This window comes from Enoplosus armatus, chromosome 20, assembly GCF_043641665.1.
Source record: "Enoplosus armatus isolate fEnoArm2 chromosome 20, fEnoArm2.hap1, whole genome shotgun sequence".
Taxonomy (NCBI): Eukaryota; Metazoa; Chordata; class Actinopteri; order Centrarchiformes; family Enoplosidae; genus Enoplosus; species Enoplosus armatus.
In genome coordinates this window covers 74,509-99,785 of record NC_092199.1, presented here as the reverse complement: position 1 = coordinate 99,785, position 25,277 = coordinate 74,509, and the positions used below count along the sequence as shown (strand labels likewise).

Here is a 25,277-nt window from a genome sequence, read left to right as displayed (position 1 = left end):
CAGCCGCTGTTAGGACCAGAGGATAAAGGCCAAAGAGAAGAATAGAAACAGAAATAGAAACTAAAAGAAAAAGAAGAAAATGATGGCGAGTCAATTGAAAATCACAGAAAGCTGATTGTTTACATACTACTAGCTTTCACAGTGTATATGTGTTGCAATGATGATGGAACAAGCTGTTGAAAGCCAGACTTACTGTACCATAATATCTCCATCCAAAACCAGACTTTATTGTTTTTCTGTTAGTTTAGTGGTAGTAGTTTAGTAGCATTACCTTCTCCTCCAGCTCTTTAATCTGTCGTTTCTGTGCTTCTATACACTCCTCCAGCTCCTTGTTCCTCTGTCAAACACACAAACATCATGCCAATTACACTACAGCATGAAACATACACAGGCATGCAAACTGGTTAGGGATGACAAAGGTGAGCAGAGAAACCCACAGACCTGCTAGGGAGGTGCAGGGGTATGCTCCCCGCATCTAATGCCTAATTTCTGATGACTTTTAGGAGAAAGCAGAAGAAAACGGGACAAAGCTGAGTTTTAAGGAAGATAACAAACAATAGACCAGATAAATGAACACTTTATTATTAGATTATTAGTGTTCACCTTACCCTGTGCTCCCCTGCAGTATAACTAATAAGAATGCATTAGAATAAACTTGAGGCAAAAGTTGCATTTAATTGCTGATCTAGGATCAGTGTCATTACCCCAAATGTAACATTGACCAATATAAAAAGAACACTCAAATAATTATCAAACACAAACCTTAACGCTAACATTGGTTAGTGATTGCAAGCTAGAAAAATAGCCAGCTGCCTTGTTAATTGATCTGGTCTATCGTTTGTATCCAGCATGTTGAATGGAGGACAGGCTAGTTCATGTAAAAACTAGAAGCAACCTTTTGTCCATTTTCTTCAGCTTTTAATAAGAGCTAGCTCACACATGCTTTACATGTTGTGTTTGTTGTCTGCTGCAAAGAGAGAGTGATTTTGACTTGCTATATTCTGTTGACGAGTAACTTATGTTACATCCAGGTTACTTTGACCGTTCTCTGTAAATGAGCCGATCTATTATGGCTAATAAATTATATTTAGCTACTCTTTTGACAGGTCTATCATCTTATCATATATCAATTTGTTCATTGAAATGTCAAGAACAACGTAGGATGATTGAACCTTGCATGTAACAATGTTGTAAAATTGCTAGCTAGCTAACGTTACCTTAGCCGTTATAAGCTAACATTAGCCATTCACACAGCAGGTCACAGCGCAGGCACAGAATCAGATATTTGTGCTCCATTGTCTATGGAAGTTTTGAGTAGGCAAGCTCTCGACCTTCGATGCCTGCATACAACGCTGTCAAGTAAAAATGTATCTATCAGGTATGAATGTTTACCTGTTGTTTTAAAATGTACCTGTTGTGTGAATTGCAGTACTTCCATCCTCTCTCTGAGGATCTGGGCGTCTCTCTCTCTCAGCTCAAACATCACACTTCGTTTCCATTGGTCCATTGCTCTCTTAAGCCCCTCCCTCTCTTCCTCAGTTAGTGTTTCAGACAGACGACCTTCCTCCATCTTTAATCCCTCCATCCTGGACTCCTCTTCCTGTTGCAGAGCCTCAAACAACATGGCCTCCAACTCCAGAATCCTCTGCATCAAGGACAGGCATTTTAAAATAAGAAAAAATATATGATCATATATTAAAAAAAAAAAAAGATACAATAATGAATTGGTGATTGTGATGTTGTTTTCAAATCCAATATACACCTTCATATCTGGGGGAGACCCTGTATACCTGGGCCACCACAGTTTACCCTGTAAACCTGGGGGAAATCCTGTGTACCTGGGCCACCACAGTTAACCCTTTATACATGGGTCAATCTTTGAAGCACTCCAGTAACCCCTGTTGCCCCGCAATAAACAGTGTAGCACATAAAATCTTGTTTTCCTTTTCCAAATTAAAAAACACAAATGGGGTGCCCCGGTAGCTCACCGGATAGAGCACATACCATATTGGCTGAGTCCTTACCGCAGTGGCCCGGGTTCGATTTCGGCCTGGGCCCTTTGCTGCATGTCTTCCCCCCTCTCTCTCTCCCGCATTTCCTGTCAATCTTCACTGTCGCCATCCGATAAAGGCAAAAAATGCCCAAAATACATCTTTAAAAAACACATACATTCTGAAGCCTTTTTTTCAGTTGTATTTAGAGGGGCCGTAGTTCCTATTTTCTTTCATTGTGGATTAGAAACGCCACAAGGAGTTTGTTTGTTTGAACTGGAACATGAGTCTGAACTCCCCCTCCGTCTCCGCGCTGGCTGGCGACTTAAAAAACACTGACCTTATGAGCATGATCCATCGACTGCTTCCTGTAGTCCAGCTCTTCATCCAGGTAGCCTTTCTGTTTACTGAACAGATCCTAGAAAACAACACATAGGTTTGAGGTCAGTGTGGTACCTGGAGGTTCTGCTGCTGCCATACTTTGATGACTGATTCAGATGAGATGAATATTGTTGTGACTTGTGTTTATCCAAGTTCAAACATACAGAACAATGATGCTGCTGTTTGTATCTTACAACATAAATGCAACAATAAATAACTTCACCATGTTTAATTATGTCACCATGACGATGATGATTAATGTCCTCTGTTGGTTCAGTGTAAAAGTTCACCAAACTCTAAGTGGAACTCGTCCTTTTCCTTTTCAGAATATTGTTGTTATGAGGCGTCCTCGAGGATTAGAGGTCAAGATACCGACCATAAACTGCAACGTCCCTGTAGCGTTATCTAATAAAAGGCATAAAAAGCCCAAAAGAATTATAATAAAAAAGAGCAGCAAAACCTGGTTTTGCTGTCATTCATAGAAAAGCAAATGATTTTTGTATTTTCTGTGTTTGACTTGGTGAACAAGACAAGACTTGACAACAAAGACTCATCAAGCTCAGACATTTTCTGACATAAAAGGTCAGAAAATTTCCACGTGAAAACACGATGGAGGCACTTCTAGAAAAAACATGGAAACATCTTCTTATCTCTACCTGACATTAACGTGATCTGTATCTGAGATCCTACCTGGATCAATAAAAACTCATGTTAATAAAGGTGTAAATACAGCAGAACATATTGTGATCAGAATGAGATCAGATCATTCAGACCTGGAGGTGATCTGACTGATCACACTGTGATCAGGTCTCAGCAGGTGTAAATAACATCTGTACAGTGTGACCAAATTCTTCAGAAAAATATCCACCCAATAAGTTGAAAGGTCACCTGACTCTGCCACCTCCTGTTCGCTTATGATGCCAAGCTAAACCTGTAAGTAGCAGCTGTAAAGTCATCCCTCACGAAGTGACAAAGTGATTTACAAATGAATGATGCCCGTCCATGCCATTGCTTCCCTCCACCTGGGATGTGCCTTGGTCTTGAGACAACAAGAATGCTTATTAAAGTTAAAATTACAAGGTGTAAATGTAAAAGCCTATGGATCAGATGTCCTTATCCAGATACAGATCACATGTTAAGATCAGGTGGAAATGAAGCCATCAGGAGGCAACATCTGGAGCAGAAACATCTGCCTTACATTTTGTTTTTTACCTTCTCGCTCTCAATGTCCAACATCTTCTGCTGCAGAGCCGACTTTGTCACTTCGATGGACTCTAACCACTGACCAGACAGACAGGTAGAGAGAGACAGATAGATGGACAAAAAGTGTGTGTGTGTGTGGGGGGGGGGGGGGTTACAAAGGGTGGCAGAAAGGAGGGAAAACTCATGTTCCATCATCAGCCAGGAGTTTTTCCTCCTGTGGGTCAGGACACTTCATGTGGACAAACATTCATCTTTATTAATAGAATCCCTCTGAAGTTCTTTGCTGGTGTAATTCATCCCACGAACACAGTTTCCATCCGGAAGAGAAAACACGTATTTCACTTAAATAAGTCTCGTTTCACTTATGAAGCGGAATGATACTGATTTAAAAGTAAGACCAGCAGTTTTAACTAAACATGGATAAAGATTTTATTGATCTGTATTTCACTGGTGGTTTGTGTTTCTGTCAGACATCAGGCAGGTTAGTTGAACAAAACTCATGAAATCAACTAAAAACAGAGACAGAGACAGTAGATGAGTGAAGGAGACAAAATAAACTCATAGTTATATGGTCCACTGTGTTGATATACATTACTCAAACCAATAATGCTAACTTACCAACCTGTTGGCTGTGAATACATTTGTCCTGCTGCAGAAACTGCAGAGGGTCAAAGGTCAGCACAGGTTGTTAAACTACTGTCAACAGGTAGACAGTATGCTGTGTGTTTAGGTGTGTCTGTTACCTTCTCTGCCAGAGTGAGCACTGTCCTGGCATGGATCACCACCACCTGCTCCTCATTAGACAGATTCTGCAGGAAAACATGCAAACAACAACATGCCAACATGTCAAAAACATGTCGATAACACGTCAACAACATTTCAACAACACATTAACAGTCAACAATACAAGACATTACCAACATGATAACAGCACATCATGTAAATAGCATGTCAACAACATATCAACAACATGTGTCATCTACACAACAACAGCAGCATGTCAACATGTCAACAATACGTGAACATTTCAACAACAAATTTGCAGTCAACAATATGATAACAACACGTCAACAACATGTAAATAACATGTCAACAAAATATCAACAACATGTAAATAGCATGTCAACATGTGTCAACTACATAACAACACGTCAACAACATTTCAACAACACATTAACAGTCAACAATACAACAAGACATTACCGACATGATAACAGCACATCAACAACATGTTAATAACATGTCAACATGTGTCAACTACATGACAATAAGACATCAACAACATGTAAATAACATGTCAACAACATGTGTCAACAACACGACAAGACATTACCAACATGATAACAACACATCAACAATATTAAATAAATGTCAACTTGTGTCAACTACACGTCAACAAGATGTCGACAATTTGTCAACATGTAAATAACATGTCAACAACATGTCAACTACATGTAAATAACATGTCAACATGTATCAACTACACGACAACAAGACATCAACAACATGTAAATAACATGTCCACGTGTCAACTACATGTAAATAAGACATCAACATGTCAAATACATGACAATAAGACATCAACATGTCAACAATATGTAAATAACATGTCAAAATGCATCAACTACACGACAACAACACGTCAACAACATGTAGATAACATGTCAACATATGTCAACTACACGACAACAAGATATCCACAACATGTCAACAAGACATCAACACCATGTCAACAATTCTGAGATCAATAATCTGTCAGATTTAGTCAAATTCATCCGTTATGTTTTAGTCATCTGTTTGTCAATAATGAGAAAGTCAAGATGTCATCTTGGAGTTTATATAAAGTATTTCATCAGCTGATACAGTTTATCAACAAAAAGTTACAAATAAACAAATGAACAGCAGAAGGACGAGTGGAGGCACAGGTGTATTTTGGAACTTATTGTTTTACAGGTGGATTTACTGCAGCAGGTGTTAAATCTGACCACAGTCGTCACAGACTGATCATACGTGTCAGAGAAGCTGCTGTAAATTCAGTTTAGGTAAACTGACAGATCTGCTGGTTCTGATGTTAGAAGATAGTTGAGGTAGAAATGTATACTTAAATATAAAACATACATGTACAAAATAAATTCAACATACACTTACGGCGTTATCTCCCAGAATGTCCAGCTTCTTCATCAACTCACTGATCACAATCTCCTGAGGAACAAAAATAATAATAAACATCATCCAGGAAAACAAATCATTAGTCAGGTGTACCCAGGTGTGCTGTTACTCACAGTGACTCCCTCTGCCTCGCAGTAGATCTGCAGAGGACTTAGTTCTTCTGGGAAATGGAGTTGTTGGAAGTTAATGGCAGGTGAGCGTCGCTCCCTCTCCTGAACAGTAAACATGGTTTCCATAGAAACAAACAGTGCTCTAGTCAGTCTGACCGTTACAACTTGTTGTTGTTGTTGTTGTTGTTAGTGTCTGTCTGACTGTTTTTACCTCGAGCTCTAAGATCCGAAACTCCAGCAGCTCGTTCTGATCTTTGATGTCCTGGATGTCGTTTTTCAGCCGCAGATCTTCACCTTCCATCTGCTTCATCTGAAGAATATTACAGATGTACACAGTCACAAACATCACATTTTATACTTTATATTAGTATTCTGAGTCTCATTGATGTCAAAGCTATATTTTTAGTGATTTCTAAGTGGATTTATGGTGGTGATACGGATTTGGATATGGATTTTTTATTTTTTGTTCAAATACAGATTTCACAAAACAGAAATCAGTTTTTCACCTTTTCCACCAACTCCTGATTCCTCTGATACAACGCCTGCTTCTCCTCCACCCACTTCACATCCTGAGACAGACAGACAGAGAGAGTGACAGACAGGCAGAGAGACAGACCGACAGAGAGACAGACAGCAGTGTCAGCAGTTTGTATTATCCAGAACTATTTCAGAACTCTTATAAACCTGCTCTACGTTCTACATTCTACGTTCTATGTTCTACATCATAGGTGTTCAGTCATGTACCACAGAGAGCCAACAGACTACATGTGTTGATTCCAGCTGATCACGTCAGCAGGTGAGGTCACCCATAAGCCCCTCCCCTTTACCTCAGTGGGTGGCCACACTGAGGTGAAAGCTCCAGGTTCTGATTGGTTTGTCAGATTCTGTTTGGCTCTTTATTGAACATGATTGGTCACTCTATTCTACATTCTGCGGTTTATTCTACCTCTGTCTTGCACTCATTGGTTTTCTGCCCCTCTGATCAGCATGAAGACACACCCCTTTTCTCCAGGAGTCTATCCTGGAACCAATCAGAACGCAGGTACTATTCTCACCTGGTCTATGGACCAATCATATCATTTGTTTATGTTTGTTTATTTACAGATGTAAAATACTTTTCTCTTTTTCTGAGTTATCTCTTTAATTTAATATTCTGTGTTTCATGTAAACGTTATCATCCTCATTCAGTGTGTGTGTGTGTGTGTGTGTGTGTGTGTGTTACCAGTCCTTGTTGTTTCAGTGCTGATTCCAGATCTGCAACTCTGGTTTCATATCGACTGATTTCAGTCAGCAGCTGTTCTCTGGTCTGAAACACAGAGAATAGAACCATAGACCTGTTGGTGCCTTGCTTCATTACAGAGAATAGAACCATAGACCTGTCGGTGCCTTGCTTCATTACAGAGAATAGAACCATAGACCTGTCGGTGCCTTGCTTCATTACAGAGAATAGAACCATCGACCTCTAGTGCCTTGCTTCATTATAGAGAATAGAACCATCGACCCATTAGTGCCTTGCTACATTACAGAGAACAGAACCATCAACCCGTTAGGGCCTTGCTCAGAGGGTTGGGTCACCTTGATCTCCTTCTCAGCGTCGTAGTTTCCTCCGCTCGTCTCCGTCAGCAGAGCGTACGCTCGCTGCAGCGCCTGATACTCCTGAGTCAGCTGACGATAACGAAGCTCCGCCTCCTCACGCACACACACCTGAAACACACAAACCAGTCAGACCAATAACAACACCAGTCAGACCTATCAGACTAGTAATAACACCAGTCAGACCTGTCAGACCAGTAAAAACACCAGTCAGACCAGTAACAGAACCAGTTGCAGGCGATCAAATGTATCATTGTTGTCTTTGAAGTATCTTTTATTTTTTTGTATTTCATGATGTCACTTCCTGACTCACAGTAAACGAATCAAACTTCCAAAAACTGATCCACATCACAGCTTCTGTCCTCTCTGATCCACCTATGAAAGACTCTTTCTGATGTCTGATCCATCCAGACATCCAGCAGTCAGTGTGTCACCAAGGGACATCTGACCAGAAACTGTCCACCTCCATGAGGACAAAATGTCCTCTGTGGGGTTGAGGGATGGAGAGTAAGGTGTAAGGAAAAGTGACCTCATCCTTGGCTGTAAACCAGTCTGAGACTGGGAGAGATGGTGTGATGCCCTCGACCCGTACAGTTACAAAATGTTCTGGATTCTGGGTCTGTGCATCTTTTTGTCATTCGATTTTCAGAAACAGGCATCAAAAAAGAAAAATAACTGTGTTAATCACATTAAATGATCAAATTAAATAATCAAATTAAATAGAAAACCAAAAAACAAGTCTAATTTCTGTTTTTGAGGTTTTTTCAAATTTGTGGATTTCTGACTTTCTTCATCGTGTGTTAAAGTGACCGTCGTGAAGTCACCAGTGCTGACAGACTGCATAATAATTATAAAGGCATTATTAGAGCAGGAATATCCCGAGGTATCACATATAGGCTGCAGAATAAGGTCCGAATAAGGTCCAGGTCCAAAACTGTGTGTTTTGTGTGTGTGTGTGTGTGTGTGTGTGTGTGTGTACCTCCTCTGGTTCAGTATCTGGAGTTCTGTCAGTGTGAAAGGACAAAGACGATCCATCAGAGTCCATCGACGCTTCTTCATCATAACCATAAAACGTCTCTACAACCTGCACACACACACACACACACACACACACACACACACACACACACACAGTGTAAATTAGTACTGTTCTATGTAATTCAGTCCTCCAACCAGAAGGTGGTGTAATAACAGGACGTCCTCCATGTTCCATCACAAACAGAAAGCAGCTCGTTCTCAGTACAAAGTCCAGACTCATGAGAGAACAAGAGAATACAGAACAACCACTTTGTAACTGAGACAGACGAGTTCTTACTGACATCAGCAGAATAGTACATAATGAGTACATAATGAGTATATAATGTACATAATGAGTAAAAGGTCCACTTACAGAAAAACAACACACCACTTTTCAGTTGTGTTGACTATAAAATGCAGTCAACAGATTCACCTGTTACCTTCACTCTGAAGTCCTAGCAGTAGTAGTAGTAACACTAACCCTAGTAATAGTAGCGGTAGTAGTAGTAACACTAACCCTAGTAGTAGTAGTAGCAGTAGTAGTAACACTAAGCCTAGTAGTAGTAGTAGTAACACTAACCCTAGTAATAGTAGCGGTAGTAGTAGTAACACTAACCCTAGAAGTAGTAGTAGCAGTAGTAGTAACACTAAGCCTAGTAGTAGTAGTAGTAGTAGTAGTGGTAGTAGTGACGTGAGTCGTTTGTGACTGATGATGTTTCACCAGAACATGTGAAAAGACAATAAAAGGGGTTTAAAAACACATGTCCAGTCTCACCCTGCAGGCTCTGATGGTTCGTTTCCTCCTCACTGATTCCTGACGTCTGTATCTCAGTAACATGTCTCTCTCCTGGAGGACAAACAAACAGCAAAAGGAGCAACATGATCCTTCATGTGTTTGTGTCACCTGATGAATGAAGTCCAGTACTCTCTCTCTGTTAGCTCTGGTTTTGGTCTCTACCAACTCCTGAGGGAAAAATCTGGTTCTTTAGCTGCTAAATGCTCCACTATGTTTAGCAGTTGGTCTCTGTGTCTTTAAGAAAACATAACACATGTTTTTAATCACATGGCTGCTCATGCATTATCACCTGCATCACACACCGTAAAAGTACTAACAGTTGTAGTAGTACGGATAGTAGAAGGAGTAGTGCTATTCAATACTTACTATAACATTCTTTACATAACCAGCTGTCTCCAGAGCCTGAAAACACAAACAGATGTCTATCTTGGAAAGGTTGTTGATGATGTGTTGTTGGAGTAGTAGTATTAACAGTAGTAGTAGTAGTAGTAGTAGTAGTATTAATAGTAGGAATAGTAGTAGTATTAACAGTAGGAGCAGTAATAGTATTAACAATAGGAGAAATAGTTGTAGTATTAACAATAGGAGTAATAGTAGTAGTATTAACAGTAGGAGCAGTAGTAGTATTAACAGTAGGAATTGTAGTAGTATTAACAGTAGGAATTGTAGTAGTATTAACAGTAGGAGCAGTAGTGGTATTAACAGTAGGAATTGTAGTAGTATTAACAGTAGGAGCAGTAGTGGTATTAACAGTAGGAGCAGTCGGAGCAGTAGTAGTATTAACAGTAGGAGTAGTAGTAGTATTAACAGTAGGAGCAGTAGTAGTATTAACAGTAGGAGCAGTAGGAGCAATAGTAGTATTAACAGTAGGAGTAGTAGTAGTATTAACAGTAGGAGCAGTAGTAGTAGTAGCAGTATTAACAGTAGTAGCAGTAGTAGTATTAACAGTATGAGCAGTAGTAGTATTAACAGTAGGAACAGTAGGAGCAGTAGTAGTATTAACAGTAGGAGCAGTAGTAGTAGTAGCAGTAGGAGCAGTAGTAGTATTAACAGTAGGAGCAGTAGGAGCAATAGTAGTATTAACAGTAGGGGTAGTAGTAGTATTAACAGTAGGAGCAGTAGTAGTAGCAGTATTAACAGTAGTAGCAGTAGTAGTATTAACAGTAGGAGCAGTAGTAGTATTAACAGTAGGAGCAGTAGGAGCAGTAGTAGTATTAACAGTATGAGCAGTAGTAGTATTAACAGTAGGAACAGTAGGAGCAGTAGTAGTATTAACAGTAGGAGCAGTAGTAGTAGTAGCAGTATTAACAGTAGGAGCAGTAGTAGTATTAACAGTAGGAGCAGTAGTAGTAGGTAGTAGTAGTAGCAGTATTAACAGTAGGAGCAGTAGTAGTATTAACAGTAGGAGCAGTAGGAGCAGCAGTAGTATTAACAGTAGGAACAGTAGGAGCAGTAGCAGTATTAAAAGTAGGAGTAGTAGTAGTATCAACAGTAGGAGCTGTAGTAGTATTAACAGTAGGAGCAGTAGGAGCAGTAGTAGTATTAACAGTAGGAGCAGTAGTATTAACAGTGGGAACAGTAGTAGCTGTAGTAGTATTAACAGTAGGAACAGTAGGAACAGTAGTATTAACAGTAGGAGCAGTAGTAGTATTTGGTAAATGGTCTTCACTTAAATAGTGCTCTTCACCATTAACGGCTTCACAGATCAAGTCTCACTCACACTGTCACAGTGCTTCCTGTGTGTTTAGTTCAGTCATTTATGTTTTATGTTTCCTGTTTTATTTTGTTAATTTACTCTCCTCTCGTTTTGGTCTACTTCACTTCCTGCCTTTGTGTGTTTTCCTGCCTGTTTGATTGTCCTCACCTGTCCTGATTAGTTTCACCTGCCCCTCGTGGCGTCTGTATTTAGTCTGTGTGTTTCCCTCTCTCCAGTGCCTGTGTGTGTTACCTGTCTTGGCTCCCTGTTTCCCCTGCGTTCCTTGTGTTAACAGTATTCCCAGTGATTTTGGATTCACTGTTTGGACTTTTGGATTGTTTTTCGGACTCTGATTCTTGCCTGCTCCTTGTCTGATTGTTTGCCTGTAGGGACTGCTTTCCCGGTTTTGACCACTGCCTGCCTCACAATCCTGTAAGTCTTTGTCCCCCTTGGTTTTGTAATAAAACCTTTTTTTACCTGCATCAGTGCCTGCATTTGGGTTCTATTCCCCATTCTGCCTAACACCTTGCCACTACAGCTGACACACCCATTCACACAGCGATGGCGACTGAGCTGCCATGCAAGGTGCTGGCCTCCATCGGGAGCAACTTAGGGCTCAAGGACACGTCGACATGACGGGGGGAGCCGGGGATCGAACCCCCAACACTGTACCTTGGACAGGTCGTCAATGATGTGCTGTTGCTCCAGGACTTGTAACCTTAGAAACTCAATCTCTCTTTCATCCTGGCTGTAACCATGGTAACTGGTGGAATGGCTGCGGTCCAGGTCGTTTAAAGAACTCGGCCTCCTCTGTGGACCACAAGAAACACTGCTGTTACCATGGTAACTGCTTTCTGTCCACGCAGAATTGTGTTTTGTGGTTTTAGTTTTGAATAGATAATTCTGCACAAATCCACAGTGGTTCTTCAGGTGGAGCGAAATGCAACGTTATCAATGAACAAACAAACTACCCATCATTCATTAAAGCTGGATTTAAAGGATTTATTCAAGGGAGTTACAGGAGTCCTGCTGTATGTTTAATTCATAGTTGAGCGTCAGATGTCACCCCCACAACACTGGACTGATGAGTTGTATAAGGTCAGTATGGTGCTTTTTATGACCAGGCTTTGCCCTTCCAGTATGTATGACTGACTTTAGGTAATGTAACGTTAAGCAATGCGAGGCTAGGCTTTAGGTAACGTTAGCCTGGCTAGGTTAGGCTCATCACATTGTGTTTTTGTTATTGCAAAGTAGACATGCAGAGTCAAATGCAACAGTTGTGTTTCACTCACTTCATTAGTTAATGCAGTAATAACCATTAACAGTTAACTAATGCATCTAGTAATCATTTACTAATGGTGTTCATGTGAACTACATTACTTAATAGCTTATAAAGATGCTATTAACATTACGAGTTAATATACTAGCATTAATTATTAACATTTATTAAGGGTTTACATGTTAATCAATGATCTAAATAATGGTAAATGGTTGATAAATACATGAATTATTAATAATTGTCTACTTGTCTATCCTCCAACTTATGACTTATTTTTGGTGAAGGTTGAGATCAGTGGACACACTCCATGGTCGTCATGTAGAGGTTTGCTTGTTCCTTTATCTTCATGTAGACGTTCCTTAACTTATAGCCTAACCTATAAGTTATTGTACATGTTATATAAGCATTACTTAACCTTAATTGGGCATTTATTAATACTCTGTGTGACCCTTTATAATAACAGCTTCAGTATCCTTTAGATGGTTTACTGACTTGTAATAGGGAGAATGGAGCGCCTGTTTCTGCACTATGTAACTTTGAACAGGTACGATCTCCCGTGAGAAGTGCATAATGCTGTGGACAATCATTACCCTTCAATAAACTAAAAACTGTCACAGACTTTACATAAAAGCTAAAAAACGTTTCTCTCTATGGACAATCTAAAGGGCGCAGAGAAAACAAACAAAATGTGTTCTGTTTCTTCTTCACCTTTTATTGTCCATTTGAATGGTGAGATATTTTAATAGATGTATATTTAATTAAATACATTTATACATGTGATTTAAACACAATAAATCACACAAATTCCTCTAGAGACAACAATTACTGCTACTCTCCTAAGCTAGGCTAGTTAGCTTTTAGCAGAACTATCTGGTGTTACTTTTCTCCTCCATTATGATTTAACATTTATAATAATAATCATAATAAACTTTATATAGCACCTCTGAAATCAATGTGTTTTACAAAAGAAAAAATGTAAAATGTCAACAAGTCAGATTCAGGTCTTCACCCAGTTTGAGTGTTTTGGTTTTGTAGGACAGAGTACTGCAAATCTATATTAGTTACCTTTTGTGTGACAAAATGACACACTGTAAATAAACTCACTGATAACTGTTTAGTTTCAGACTCAATTTAACTGGTCCCAGTCTGGAACTTTACTTCTGATTTGACTGGGATAGAAACAGCACCCAGACCGTGTTTGTGAGTGTGTTGTCAGGGTACAGGAGCACACGGTGAGGGGTTACCATAGTTACCATCTCCAGGTTCTCCTGGGTGACAAAGCGAAGCTTGTTTTCGAGGCGGCGCAGTGTGAGAGCCAGCTCCTCATTTTTCCTGCTCAGACGTTTGTTTTTGTCCAGAAGAGGAAGAAACTGACTCTCCGTCTCTCTCAGACGCTTCAGCTGCAGGAAGTCAATAAAATACATAAAATATAGAAAATGCATAAAATACAGAAAACACAGAATACACAAAAAATGGAAAATACAATGTGTGTGTGCATCTATCTTTGTGAGAACGAGTTTGAGTTTTAGACCTTGGAAGTGAGGACATGTCTGCATTGTCAGGACATTTTGGCCAGTCATCACTTTGGGCTTGACCTTCAAATGACTGTTTCAGACTTGGTTTTAAGGTTCTGGTTAGAATCAGGTTAGGGGCTAGGGAATGCAGTAGGTCAGGGAGGGTCCTCACAAGTATGGAACAACAAACGTGTCTGTGTATTATGTGTGTGTTACCAGTTCATTGCGTTCTTCAGACAGAAGAGCGTTTCGATCCTCCAGCTTCCTGACGACTGCGCTGAGTTCAGCAATTTTTAACTGAAACCTCCGAGTGTCCCGGTCCTCCTGAGACTGCGTGCGTGCGTGCGCGTGCACACGCACACACACACACACACACACACACACACACACACACACACACACACACACACAGAGTTCAGTGTGAACAGTTTTTTCAGTTATTTGATGTGGAACAGCTTCATGTTCCTCATGTTCAGTGTTTCTGACTGACAGTTTGTGATCAACATGAAACCAAAGATGAACAGCTGAGTTAGAAAACATCTGCATCTTTGATAAAAGGTCAAAAACTGAAGGAGAGAAGTCAACTACAACGCATGTAACTAACAAACAGCCAATCACAGAGCTTCACATTCTGTTGTTCAGACTTGTTGGTCAGAACATAAACCAATGGTTCCATCATCCAGGAGAGTCCTGAGTTTCTATTTTCAGTAACATTCAGGAGATCCATTAAAGAAACCTAAAATACAGAATGAGGACACATTGGGCCTCATTCACTAATATGTGCATAGAAATGTTCTTAGTTTGTATGCAAAATTACCGTCAGATTCCTGAAACATGCTCACCGGCCAATTTTGTTCTTACCACCATGCAGATGTTAGTGAATCAGAATCATTCTAAATTGACAGGCTTGTGCCCGTACCTGCTTTGAGGTAAATCTGAATCTTTTATATACCCTGCATGCCTGTTAATAGGCTACCAATTAACGTTGGCTACATGTTTGCAATTTCATGGCTGATCATTACAGTCAATAAAAACACTGAAAACCAAAACTGTTACATTTCATAATGGACATTCTCATATACTCCATTATAAGCTGACCAAGGCACTCAGTTTTTATAGTTGAATATTTTAATAATGGAGTCAAATAAACGGTTTGAAATTGCTGTCTATTAATGTCTTTTTAATTAATGCAGCTTTAATATGCTTAAGACAGCCTGGCCTTCATCATTTGTGCGTACTCAGTACTCAGGCAGTTGCAAATTTGTTCACAGAGTACGAACAAATTCAGGTAAGAAAATATTGATGAATCTTGATCTTGATGATTACTACTGGGGCTGCCCCCCGAAAGTTTTGAGTAGACATTTTTGTTTTTGTTTAGTCAGTCAGTATGTTTCTGGTGATGTTTCAGTCCCCAAATGTAGCTGCAGAGTGAACGCTCCTCACTTTCACACTGCTCTCTAGAGTAAACCTGGACCCAGGGTGAGTCTGAGTGAGATGGAGGCAGCTGGCCAGTACTGCTCACAGCAACTTAATATGTTATTGTCTCTGGCTTTTGTTTGATATCTAGTGTTGGCAAAACATTTTGTTGGACATTTCTGATCGGTCATTAGCGTAGTTAGCACGCATTACCTTGGAGGTCTAACTTGGCTTGTTTACTATATTATGGAACGTCCTGCCAAATGCAGTTCAATAAAGGGTTGCTTACTATATGAAAAAAAAGGATTGAATAGTCGAATATTCATATTGAACAGCCAAATCTGATTCGGCTGACTCGGGTCCTAGTTACTACATAGTAAAATAATTTGCAGAGAACTGTTGTTATTTCAACCATCTGATGAACATTTGGAGATTGTATTTCTTGTTGACTGTTTTCTGTGAAGTTTTGGAGATTTTGCTTACCTACCTGGATATAATGCTGAAACATTTACATATATTTATTTGGCACTTTTGTCCAAAGTGATGTAAAAATGAGGCCCAATCCGACTATGAACCTCAACACAGTTCATGCTCCACCTGACACAAGAGACACAAGGCTGCAGGTGCATCAAGGCAGGATTATCAACTGGGGCCCCAAAGTCCCCTGGTTCACTATGTGGAAATTAATTTGTGGTAATTTGATTGTGGTAATTTTGACTGATTATCAAAAACTGAAACTGGTAAGAGCTATAAGGCAATTTCTGACTTTCTACAAAACCTTGAGGCCTTGAGTAAAAATAGTTTTAATACCTTCAATATTTTACTCAAAATGATGCCTACATGGTCTTAAATAAATGTTTAATTTAATGTAAAATTTAATCAACTCATACCCTAACTAAGTTTGGGGACACAGGGGGCTGAACAGGGACCCTCACCTCATCTATCTATCTGAATGACAGCAAATGAAAATTTGTTTTTAGAGGAAGAACTAGAGAGGGATTGAGAGCGAGAGAAAGAGCATACTGATTGAGAGAGCGATACTCTCCCACCCAACGCAGTTTGCCTGCCAGGAGAACATTGGAGTGGATAATGCCATTATTTACCTGCTACACTGGGCTTATTCCCACCCGGACAAGGCTGGGAGCATAGTGAGGATCATGTTCTTTGATTTCTCACCATACAGCCTCTGCGGTTGGGAGACAAGCTCAGGGCCATGCAGGTGAAACAGACTACCTGACCTGCAGGCCACAGTTTGTAAGACTGAGGAACTGCGTGTCAGGAACTGTGATGAGCAACATGATGGCCCTCTCCACCATCCTGTTTACTCTGTACACCTCTGACTTCAGCTACAACTCAGAGTCATGCCACCTACAGCACAGCTCTATAAGAAGGGCCAGAGCCAGCTCTACTTCCTACTGAGGCTCAGAGGCTTCAACATCTGCAACAAGATGCTTCAGATGTTCTACCAGTCTGTGGTGGCCAGTGCAATCTTAGTATCTGGTATGTCCCCCTTTTGCTTTAATGACAGCATGCACTCCAGCTGGCATGGACTCTGGCAAGTTTGTGCCAAACCTGATGACCCATGTCATCCCAGCATGACCTGACAATGTTCCAGTGGGCTTCTTGTAATGTCACAGAAGGCTTGGCTTTCTGAGTCTTCAAGTGCCCCCATAAATAGTTCAATGGAGTTGAGGTCAGGTGACTATGGAGGAAAGTCCATGACAGTCAGGGCTCCTTGGTCTTCTTTGGTCTTCAAATAGTTCTTGCAAAGCTTTGAGGTTTGTCTGGGGTCCTTATCCTGCTGCAGTATGAATCCCTCTCCACAAAGATGCAAACCAGAGGATACAGCATGTCTCTGGAGAATGGAGTGGTGCTTCTCCTTGGTCAGGGTGTAGTCGATTTACTGCAGGGGTCCAACTCCAGAGTAGGCAAAACCATAACCCTCTGATGCCATGTTTCCCACTATCACAATGCTGCTTAGTGAGCAATGACCTGCTGGAAACTTGAGGAACAGCCATATGTTATGACAGGTGAACACTGGCTGCAAGCTGAGTTACCTGAACAAGCCTCTGATGAGTAGATCAAATCAAAGAGTGTCATCTGAACGCATGCTTCGATGGAAGGGATACAACTCAAAGACATCTGAGCTTTTGTACAGAGTATAGTGCAGAATCAAAATATTTCTCCTTCATTTTACATGTCATAACTTACTTGTGTTACTTGTGTTTTTAAATGTTCCTGAATCCTCAAACTTTGTGATTATTTCCAGGTTTATTAGATTAGATTTTCAGTGTGGTCTCAGACTCTGAAACCCACTGTATATATTTTCATGTCTGTGACATTCTACAGATATAGACATTGAAAGTGTAGTGAAAGGGGTAATGATCTGGTATGAATATCATACCAGTCAATATGACTATTTTGCTGAGAACTGAGAATCTCTGGATGACGCATCTGAGCCACTTGCTCAGACAGGTTGTGTGGCTGCTCTAACCTGTTAACTTGGCTGCCAAAATTAAAAGCAAGAGATTCCGCGAGACACACTTGCTGCTCAGGTAGGCGGTGTGGCCTGGGCGTGGCATGTGCAGCAGCTGCTGGCGAGATGCTGAAGTAGCTGTGCTTATGGCACCTGCTTGCAGGAACTTGAAAAATAAAAAATAGTCAAATCATCAACTTGTCAAGTTAGAAGGTTCATGCTGCAGGACGTTTTTCACTGGTCCACGTCACAGGGTGGATTAAACACAAACACCTGGTCTTACTTTATGGGTGGTGAGGACCAGAGAGCAGTGGACTGTGGGATACCGAGGACCATGAAGGTCCGAATGTTTCAGTCCTTGTCGAGCAGTGGTCATGTATTTGATGATGTTATGATGACTCTGAAGGAGACAGAGCCTGAAGTGGGATGTTATGGTAAACTCGACCAGTTAACATGTTGCAGTTAACCCTTTAACACTGAGTGTGTCGCAGGAGACACGTTTGCGCAAGCGCACTTTGGATTACCATAATTACGTCACGGTTTGCACTATCGGAAAAATTCCAACGGTTTCTGAAAGCTGAGACATTGTGCTTAACAGCCAGGTTTAGGTTTTAAAGGGTTAAAACCTAAGCTAAGGTTTTAAAGGGTTAAAACCTGAGCCTCAAAATGTCCGCCTGGACTTTTTTGCTTATTTTGACTGAGAAGCGCGCGTGAAATTACTGTAATGACACCATATTGGCCGACGACACACTTGTGTGAAAGGGTTAAACTGTGACAGGAAGTGAAGTGAATTTATTTCATGCAGTTCAAGCAGGAAGAGGCGGGGCTTACAATGTGAGGAAGGGTGTTAAGGGTGGGGTTAGGGGCTTGGCCAGGGTGGTTTAGCCCTGCCCTCTGCGCATCTCTCAGGGCTGCGATTTGCTGCTCGGCAGCCTGAGTTTGCAGCTGGAGGCGGTGGGCGTGTCCAGCCTGCAGCCCCAGGGCTTTATCCAATACACTGACAGCTCTGTCCTTCAGCTTTATCTCATCCATCTGCACACAGACAGGTAGACAGACAGACAGGTAGTCAGGTTAGAGACAGACAGGTAGACAGACAGGTGGAGAGACAGACATGTTAGTCGGGACAGGGATAGTCAGCCAGGTAAGGGGCAGGGTTAGAATAGTCAGTTTTGGTTTTTGAGATGAGAAATGTCCTGAATGTAAAATCAAATGCGCCTACATATTTGGTCATTTGGTTGGAGGGACTAAACCTCCTGCCTCTCTGATGCCTCATATCACTCTGCCTAGCCCCTCCAACCAAATGACGCAACAAACATGCACGCGCATGTTGCTGGTCTTGTACTGGAATGTCAAGGTTGTCAACCATTGTAACTAACTAGTAAACTAACATCTGCTCTCAGCTCATTCCGTCTGACTCAGGTGAGAAACCGTGACGAGCTGCAGAGTGGAAGGGAGGACGCAAGGCACGTAGAGCCTGGATGACCCTTGTTTGTACAGAGTTGCTGGGATTGACTAGTTATGTGCTAACTAATCCTGATTGGTTGTTAGAGTCAGACTGGGTCCAGTTTTAAAAAAAAGACTAAATACAAAGGGGAGGGCGCTCAGACACACATTTTAAAAGAACTTAAATATTGTTAGTGACAAACAATGGTCAAAATGTATTTCAAATTATTAAAATTTAATTAAATATGTTGCTTCAGAGACTAATTTATAGAAATAATTGACGTTAGCGAAGCGCATCTACATTTTTCTCTTCACAGTTCATCGTCACCCGATCAGCTTAAGTCCTAGGTCAGGTCTCAGGACCGCACAACAGACGTCTCGCACATGACAAAGCTGTTTATCATATGAAAGCTTGTTAACAGGTGATTATTAACATTATTTAATTAGCCTTGTGGTATTGTTAGTTTTAATTTCCATCATTAGTTTCTGTCTCAAGTTGCCTGAATATTTAAAATAAACAGCAGCTGCTTTTTATTTTCCCAAACAAATACAGTTAAACTGAAGTGAGACTGTTCAGTCTGTAAATACAGAGAATGTTCTGTCTGTAGGCCTGTTTGTGTTGTACCAGTCTGTGTTTGACTCTGTGTATCAGTCAGTCTTTGTTTTCTTATGTGTTCATGTTCATAATAATGTATTCATTCACCAGAGGAACAGTTTGTAGAAAATACACTTTTGTTTTCATGTTTATGTACAAACATTTTTGTTCTGTTATGAAGGTTTGGATCACAATGCTCTTCGTCCTTTATTCCTTTACTATAATCATAAAGCTAAACCTACAGTAAGTAAAAAAAGATGTAATAACTCAGTAATAGTGTAGAAAAAAAAACAAGCCTCCACCAAATTATATATGTAGTATGTCCAATGTTTTAGTTGATTATCTGTGCATCACCAGCCCTTTGCCGATCTAAGTATTGTCTTGTACTTGATGTTAGTTTGTGCAATTAATATTTCCACTGTACAGTGATGTTTTACAACAGGACGTTATTCTCCATGTTTGTGTTAAAAACAAAGATTGTGAGGAGGATGATCATGTTCACCACACATTTTAAATCACCCATGAGTACAATCTGCATATCCACTATCCAGAACAGAGCCACTGGAGGGCAAAATGTGAGATAACGATTCACTGTCATCATTACAAAATCTGCACATTGGAGACTCTTCAAGAACAAAATTCTCCATCCATTCATCTCTGCCGCTAGCAGGTTAAACAAGGTAGTCCAGATGTTCATCTCCCCAGCTTCTCCCCAGAGTAGCTTCGGATGTGCCACTTCTTTTCACTACTTCTTTTCATCTTTTCTTAAAAATATTTTTATTATTACAACTTATTATCTGTATGGGCAGGAGTGTTTTTATTCTAAAATGAACTTCAAAACAGACCTTTATTGTTCTGCAAATAAAAATAAATGTTATTTTGTTTTTACACCAATTATAATTTCTAAAGGTGCCATATGTAACAATATGCAATAATTTACATTAATCAATTTTTATTGCCAATGTGTGAACGGAGTGTAACGTCACCTAAAAAAGAGACCCTCCCCAACTTTCGGTTGCCTATAACAGCCTGTGGACTCATTTCTATGTGAAGGACTCGGTTTTCCAAAAGGAGATGACATTATGCACACTTGAGTGTTTAGCCCCTCTTCAGCTCCATGTTCAGTTCAGTCCGCCAACGTAAACAACCAGCACCCACCAAAACACAAAGCCCAACACAAAGTTCAAACTTGCTTGCTAATGCAGAAGAATTGCTAGCTAGCTAGCTAACGTAACAAAATATTGTCTTGAGTGGTTAACGCCAGCCAATTCATCTAGACTGCCAGGGCTAATCTGGCTCGCTTGCGAATCACGTTGCCCACGACACAAATGCCAGATCCATGCAGCAGCTAAGTTACAGCTAGCTGGCCAACATTAGCTTGCTCGCTAACAATATGACTAGCAAAATACTACCTGAATTGATCCATGATACTAACTGATGTATTATGACAAACAGCGTTGATTTTAGCCAACAACAAATGATCTAACGGTACAAAGCAAAAGGTGTATAATGTTATAGGGTTGTTTTTTTTGTAGGTGATATGTAGGTCATTTTATTTGGCTGATTGAGAGCTGCTGTTCAGCTACAGACTCCCATTCAACAGTGTAGCGCGTTACAGACAGAAAATTTTCACTTCTAACTCGATGAATTATGGATTTATTTAAACCACAATGGAGTTGGTGATTGTTGGAAAAGTGGAAAGACTTACCAAGACAGTTTTGGTGAGTTTTAATTTGTTTGTCGTGTTTAAATGAAATGTGTTTTATGATGAGTTCACAAGGCAATAAGCTCACTAGTAAAAACCATGATTTTCTGAAAACTCCATACAGAACCTTTACTATAAAAGGTCTGCAAACCATGAGTTTGAAAGTATCTTATCTTACCACTTCTAAATATAGCACCAATTTTACCAGGTAATCCAGCCGTGGCCCTGAAATTTTACATGTTTATTGCAGCTGGGAATCATTTAATGTTCACTTAAAAAAATGTCAAATGAATTGAGGCCTGAGGAGCATTTTTGTTATAAGGTATAATTCTGACAGGCACCTGAGATTCTTTATTCTTTTTTGCTTTCCTATTAGCTTCTGCAGTGGTTGATAATTCTGGGGTTCACAGGGAGCTAAGATACCATATACCAAGTTAATCAGCACTACAAACTGGGTTTTTCCAGAGTCACAGTAGTGGCGAGTTGTGCAAGTCATCATCTCCAGTTATTGGATTGTTTTGATTTGTTGGTGAGCTGATTTGATCTTTATTACCCAACTGCCATCTAAATATGCTTGTTGTATTTTTCCAAAACACTGAAAAGTGAGGCTTTTTACATGCAGCAGTTGACAAGACTGTGAGCAGGTCATTTTAAGCCCCACTCAGACAGGATTAGCATTACAGGCGGAGGTGGGGAATTAAATCTTATCTCTGGGATTCTCTGTAATTTAACTCACTCAAGACAAAAAAGAAAGACAAAAGCCTCTCCTGAGGGGCACCAGAGAGTCCAAGGGGAGGCAAAGACTGCGTGAGGAAAATATGGGTTAAAAATCACACTCCTTCTCAGAGTCATAACTCAGTCAGATCTAAACACACAGACATGAAGCACATATTGAATCATTCAGTGTGATTTACACTTCCAGAGAATATCATTGTCTCTAATCGAGAATAAACCGCTGTAATTCCACTTAGAAATCAGAGAAAAGATGCTTCAGAACCTGCAAATCTGGGGTGGAGGTGAAACATTACCCACATACGTGCTCTGGATTCTGGGATAAAAAATAACTGGCCAGAGCAGGTTATGTTAAAATCACCCCACCTCCCCCACAGACAGAAATCCAGTCCGAATGGGGCTTTAGACAGAAAACTACTGTCTAAAGCTACTTTAGTACGTGTTTGAATGCAGTCTCAGGTTTATGAGACACTCATTAAATTAGGGAAACCTCAAGAAACTGATAGAACAACAGTTTTTTTGCAGTTAAAGGAGGCCAGGGTCTCCAGGACTACAAACACAGTAACAGGGTGACCAGTCACAAGTGTGTTAACAGTCGTGTGTGTGATGGTGACTCGTACCAGCCGACGGATCTCCCTCTCACAGTCTCTCTTGGTCCTGTTTAGCTCCTCCTGGTGTTGGTGATGAGCTGATCGCAGTTCAGCTGCTCGGGCCTGGCAGGCCTGCTGAGCAGATGTCAGAGCCTCCTCAGCATTCCTCTTTGCACCTCGCAGCTCTTGAACCTCCTGCTGGAGGCGACAACGCTCTGCCTCCCAGCCCCTCCTTGCCTCCTCCACCTCTGCCAGCAGGGCACTCCTCACCTGAAGAACAAGAGGACAAAGAGTCTTCAACATTTCTTCACACCTGAGGGGTTAAATTATCCTTCACACCTGAAAAAAAGACGAGGTTGAGTTAAATTATCCTTCACACCTCAGAGAGTCACCACCTTAATGTAGTCGAATCTGTGTTTTTGGGGGCAACACCTCCTGCTAAGGTCACCCAAAACAAATTGGTCCCAGACAAGGGGTTAGGCCAACAGCGATTTCAGAACTTTTACGGAGCAGCAAATTCAGAAGCAAGCCACCTTTCATGGATTCATGGGTTAGATAACCCCCTTAGCCCAGCGAGTGCCTTGTGGCCAGGCCTTCACTCATGGGGCCCAGTCGAGCCCAGCCCAAAAGAATAACATGGGGCCCACCACTCGCATTGCTGGACATGAGGTCTGTTGCCAATCAAGAAGCTGGGGACCTTGGTGTGCTGATCCCAGACTCTGGGGATGTTGGACATCACCTTGGAAAAGGTTTACCACCATATTCCCCTGGGGTATCTTGTAGGGGGTAGTGTGGGAGTATGGGACCAGGACCATTCCAAGGAGTCATTGAATCCTAATGACTCCTTATGATAATGAGGGGCAGGTGAAACTAATCAGGGCAGGTGGAGACAATCACACAGGTGGGAAAACACATAAAGGCAGGAAGTGAAGTTGTCAGAAACAAGAGGAGAGTGAATTAACAAAATAAAACAGGAAACATGAAACAAATGACTGAACTAAACACACATATGAAGCAAACTATGACAGGGATAAGGCTACTGGGAAGAAGGTAGGAGCTACTTTTCTTAACCTGCTGTCACCACAATCCGGACCTGGATAAGTGGCAGAAAATGGATTACAGGATTTTAAGAAAGACAAGAGTAAGAGTTGTATTAGCCTCCCCCTGAGGATGGAAACAGAGAGATGCAGAGGTAGGTAGACAGACAGACAGGTAAACATGCAGACAGACAAGTGTGGATCACCTTGTCCGTGGATCCATCCCTCAGCGTTAGCACCAGTCCATTCAGACGCTGAATCTCTCCGTCTTTGATCTTGATGACCCTCATTAGCTCCATCTCATGTTGCCGAAGTAACGTCTCCCTAGTAACTGCCAGCTCCTTCTGCTTCTCCTCATGGAGTTTGGTCTTCAGCTCTGTCACGGCGACCGTCGCCCGGTGATGCTCTGCCTTCAGTTCCTGACTCTTCTCTCTCTCCAAACGGCTGACCTGAGGGCAGACAGTAATATGAGTATTACAACATCAATAGTAGTTTTACATTACTAGAGGTAGTACTGCAGTAGTAGAAGTGTTAATAGTAATCCCTGTAGTACTCTGGGTATTGTAGTTCTTACCTTGTTCTTTTCCTGTTGTAGTTCTATCTGGATGTCCGTCAGTTTGGCTCTCAGCTCCTCATTGGCTGCTTGAAGAGTTGCCATTGCATCAGGTCGCTCCCCCTTCCCCCGCCCCCCTGGTCCTCGCTTTGACATCACCACAACCTGCAGGCTGCGCCTCCCCAATGAGCTGTCTGTCAATCTGAAGTTTGACTACATCTGGACCTGTTGACACACAGATATAGATACACACGTACACAACCATGAACACACACTTCAATGTGTCATCACCTACCAAATTGACCAATCACAGTGTTTTCTGATCTGACACCTCTGTGGTCAGAGTTCCGTTAGGTTAAAACTTCTTGGTTAAAGTTAGAGAAACATGGCGGTCAGGGTTTTTAATGAACCAATATTGACTATTGCTAGGATACAGGATGCAAACAGTGGGTGTTCGCCAAAACCTGACCTGCTTGTGCCAGTTGGGCATAGTTTTCACTCCATTTGAAGTGTTACACTTTTTACCATATTTTCTTTCTTTTTTATAGCAAAATCTTGTAGGTGTTGCCCACCAAGTCTGACATTGTAGCCCCCCTCAGACAAAATTAAGACAACTGTGGCCCCCAACAACTGTCAATATTAGTTGATTTTGTTACTCCCATTATTAATACTCCCATTATTATTCTTTTTCTATTTGGGGGATAATCGTGCTCCAAGTTTTGAAACTACAATTCCCATAATTGTTAAACTGTACGTATAATGTTGCCATGGGGTCTAGTGAGTTAGCTGTGGTGTGTGTTTTTTAGCCTATATTTGTGTACATTTTGGCCAGTTGTTTCCATTAAAAGTAGCTGAATCAGCCGTTAGCAGCTCCTGTTTACTGCTGGATGTACAGACAACTGTCACTGGAGTACTGTGATACTGAAGAAAACTAAAAAATATGATTCTCAGGCAAGTTCTGAAGCATCTTTTTTCTGTAAT

The 25,277-nt window shown here is 41.0% G+C and overlaps 1 protein-coding gene across 2 annotated transcripts; it reads right to left on the bottom strand.

Annotated features, from left to right (window-relative positions):
* Positions 1–24,452, bottom strand: jakmip3 (Janus kinase and microtubule interacting protein 3). 2 transcript variants are annotated; one of them, XM_070926610.1, is made up of 22 exons: positions 24,318–24,452; positions 23,950–24,192; positions 22,737–22,976; positions 18,473–18,673; positions 13,966–14,079; positions 13,480–13,635; positions 11,629–11,766; positions 9,627–9,662; positions 9,240–9,311; positions 8,427–8,531; positions 7,430–7,558; positions 7,077–7,160; positions 6,361–6,423; positions 6,066–6,164; positions 5,858–5,956; positions 5,718–5,777; positions 4,319–4,384; positions 3,585–3,653; positions 2,332–2,409; positions 1,412–1,645; positions 272–337; positions 1–60 (listed from the first exon to the last, which is right to left on the bottom strand). In XM_070926610.1, the coding sequence occupies exons 1-22, from the start codon at positions 24,450–24,452 to the stop codon at positions 10–12; spliced, it is 2,538 nt and encodes an 845-aa protein (XP_070782711.1). In that variant the 3' UTR covers positions 1–9. The 2 variants fall into 2 exon arrangements, with proteins under 2 accessions (XP_070782711.1, XP_070782712.1); XM_070926611.1 differs by having other exon boundaries at positions 13,966–14,073.
* Positions 24,453–25,277: the final 825 nt, after the last annotated feature.

Excerpts from the sequence above, each read along its gene's own strand:
- jakmip3 (XM_070926610.1), bottom strand. The coding sequence starts at position 24,452 with ATGTCAAAGCGAGGACCAGGGGGGCGGGGGAAGGGGGAGCGACCTGAT. Across the intron at positions 6,424-7,076 it reads CACTGAAACAACAAGGACTG|GATGTGAAGTGGGTGGAGGA; the intron begins GTAACACACACA and ends TGTCTGTCTCAG. Across the intron at positions 1,646-2,331 it reads CGATGGATCATGCTCATAAG|AGGATTCTGGAGTTGGAGGC; the intron begins GTCAGTGTTTTT and ends TCCTTGATGCAG.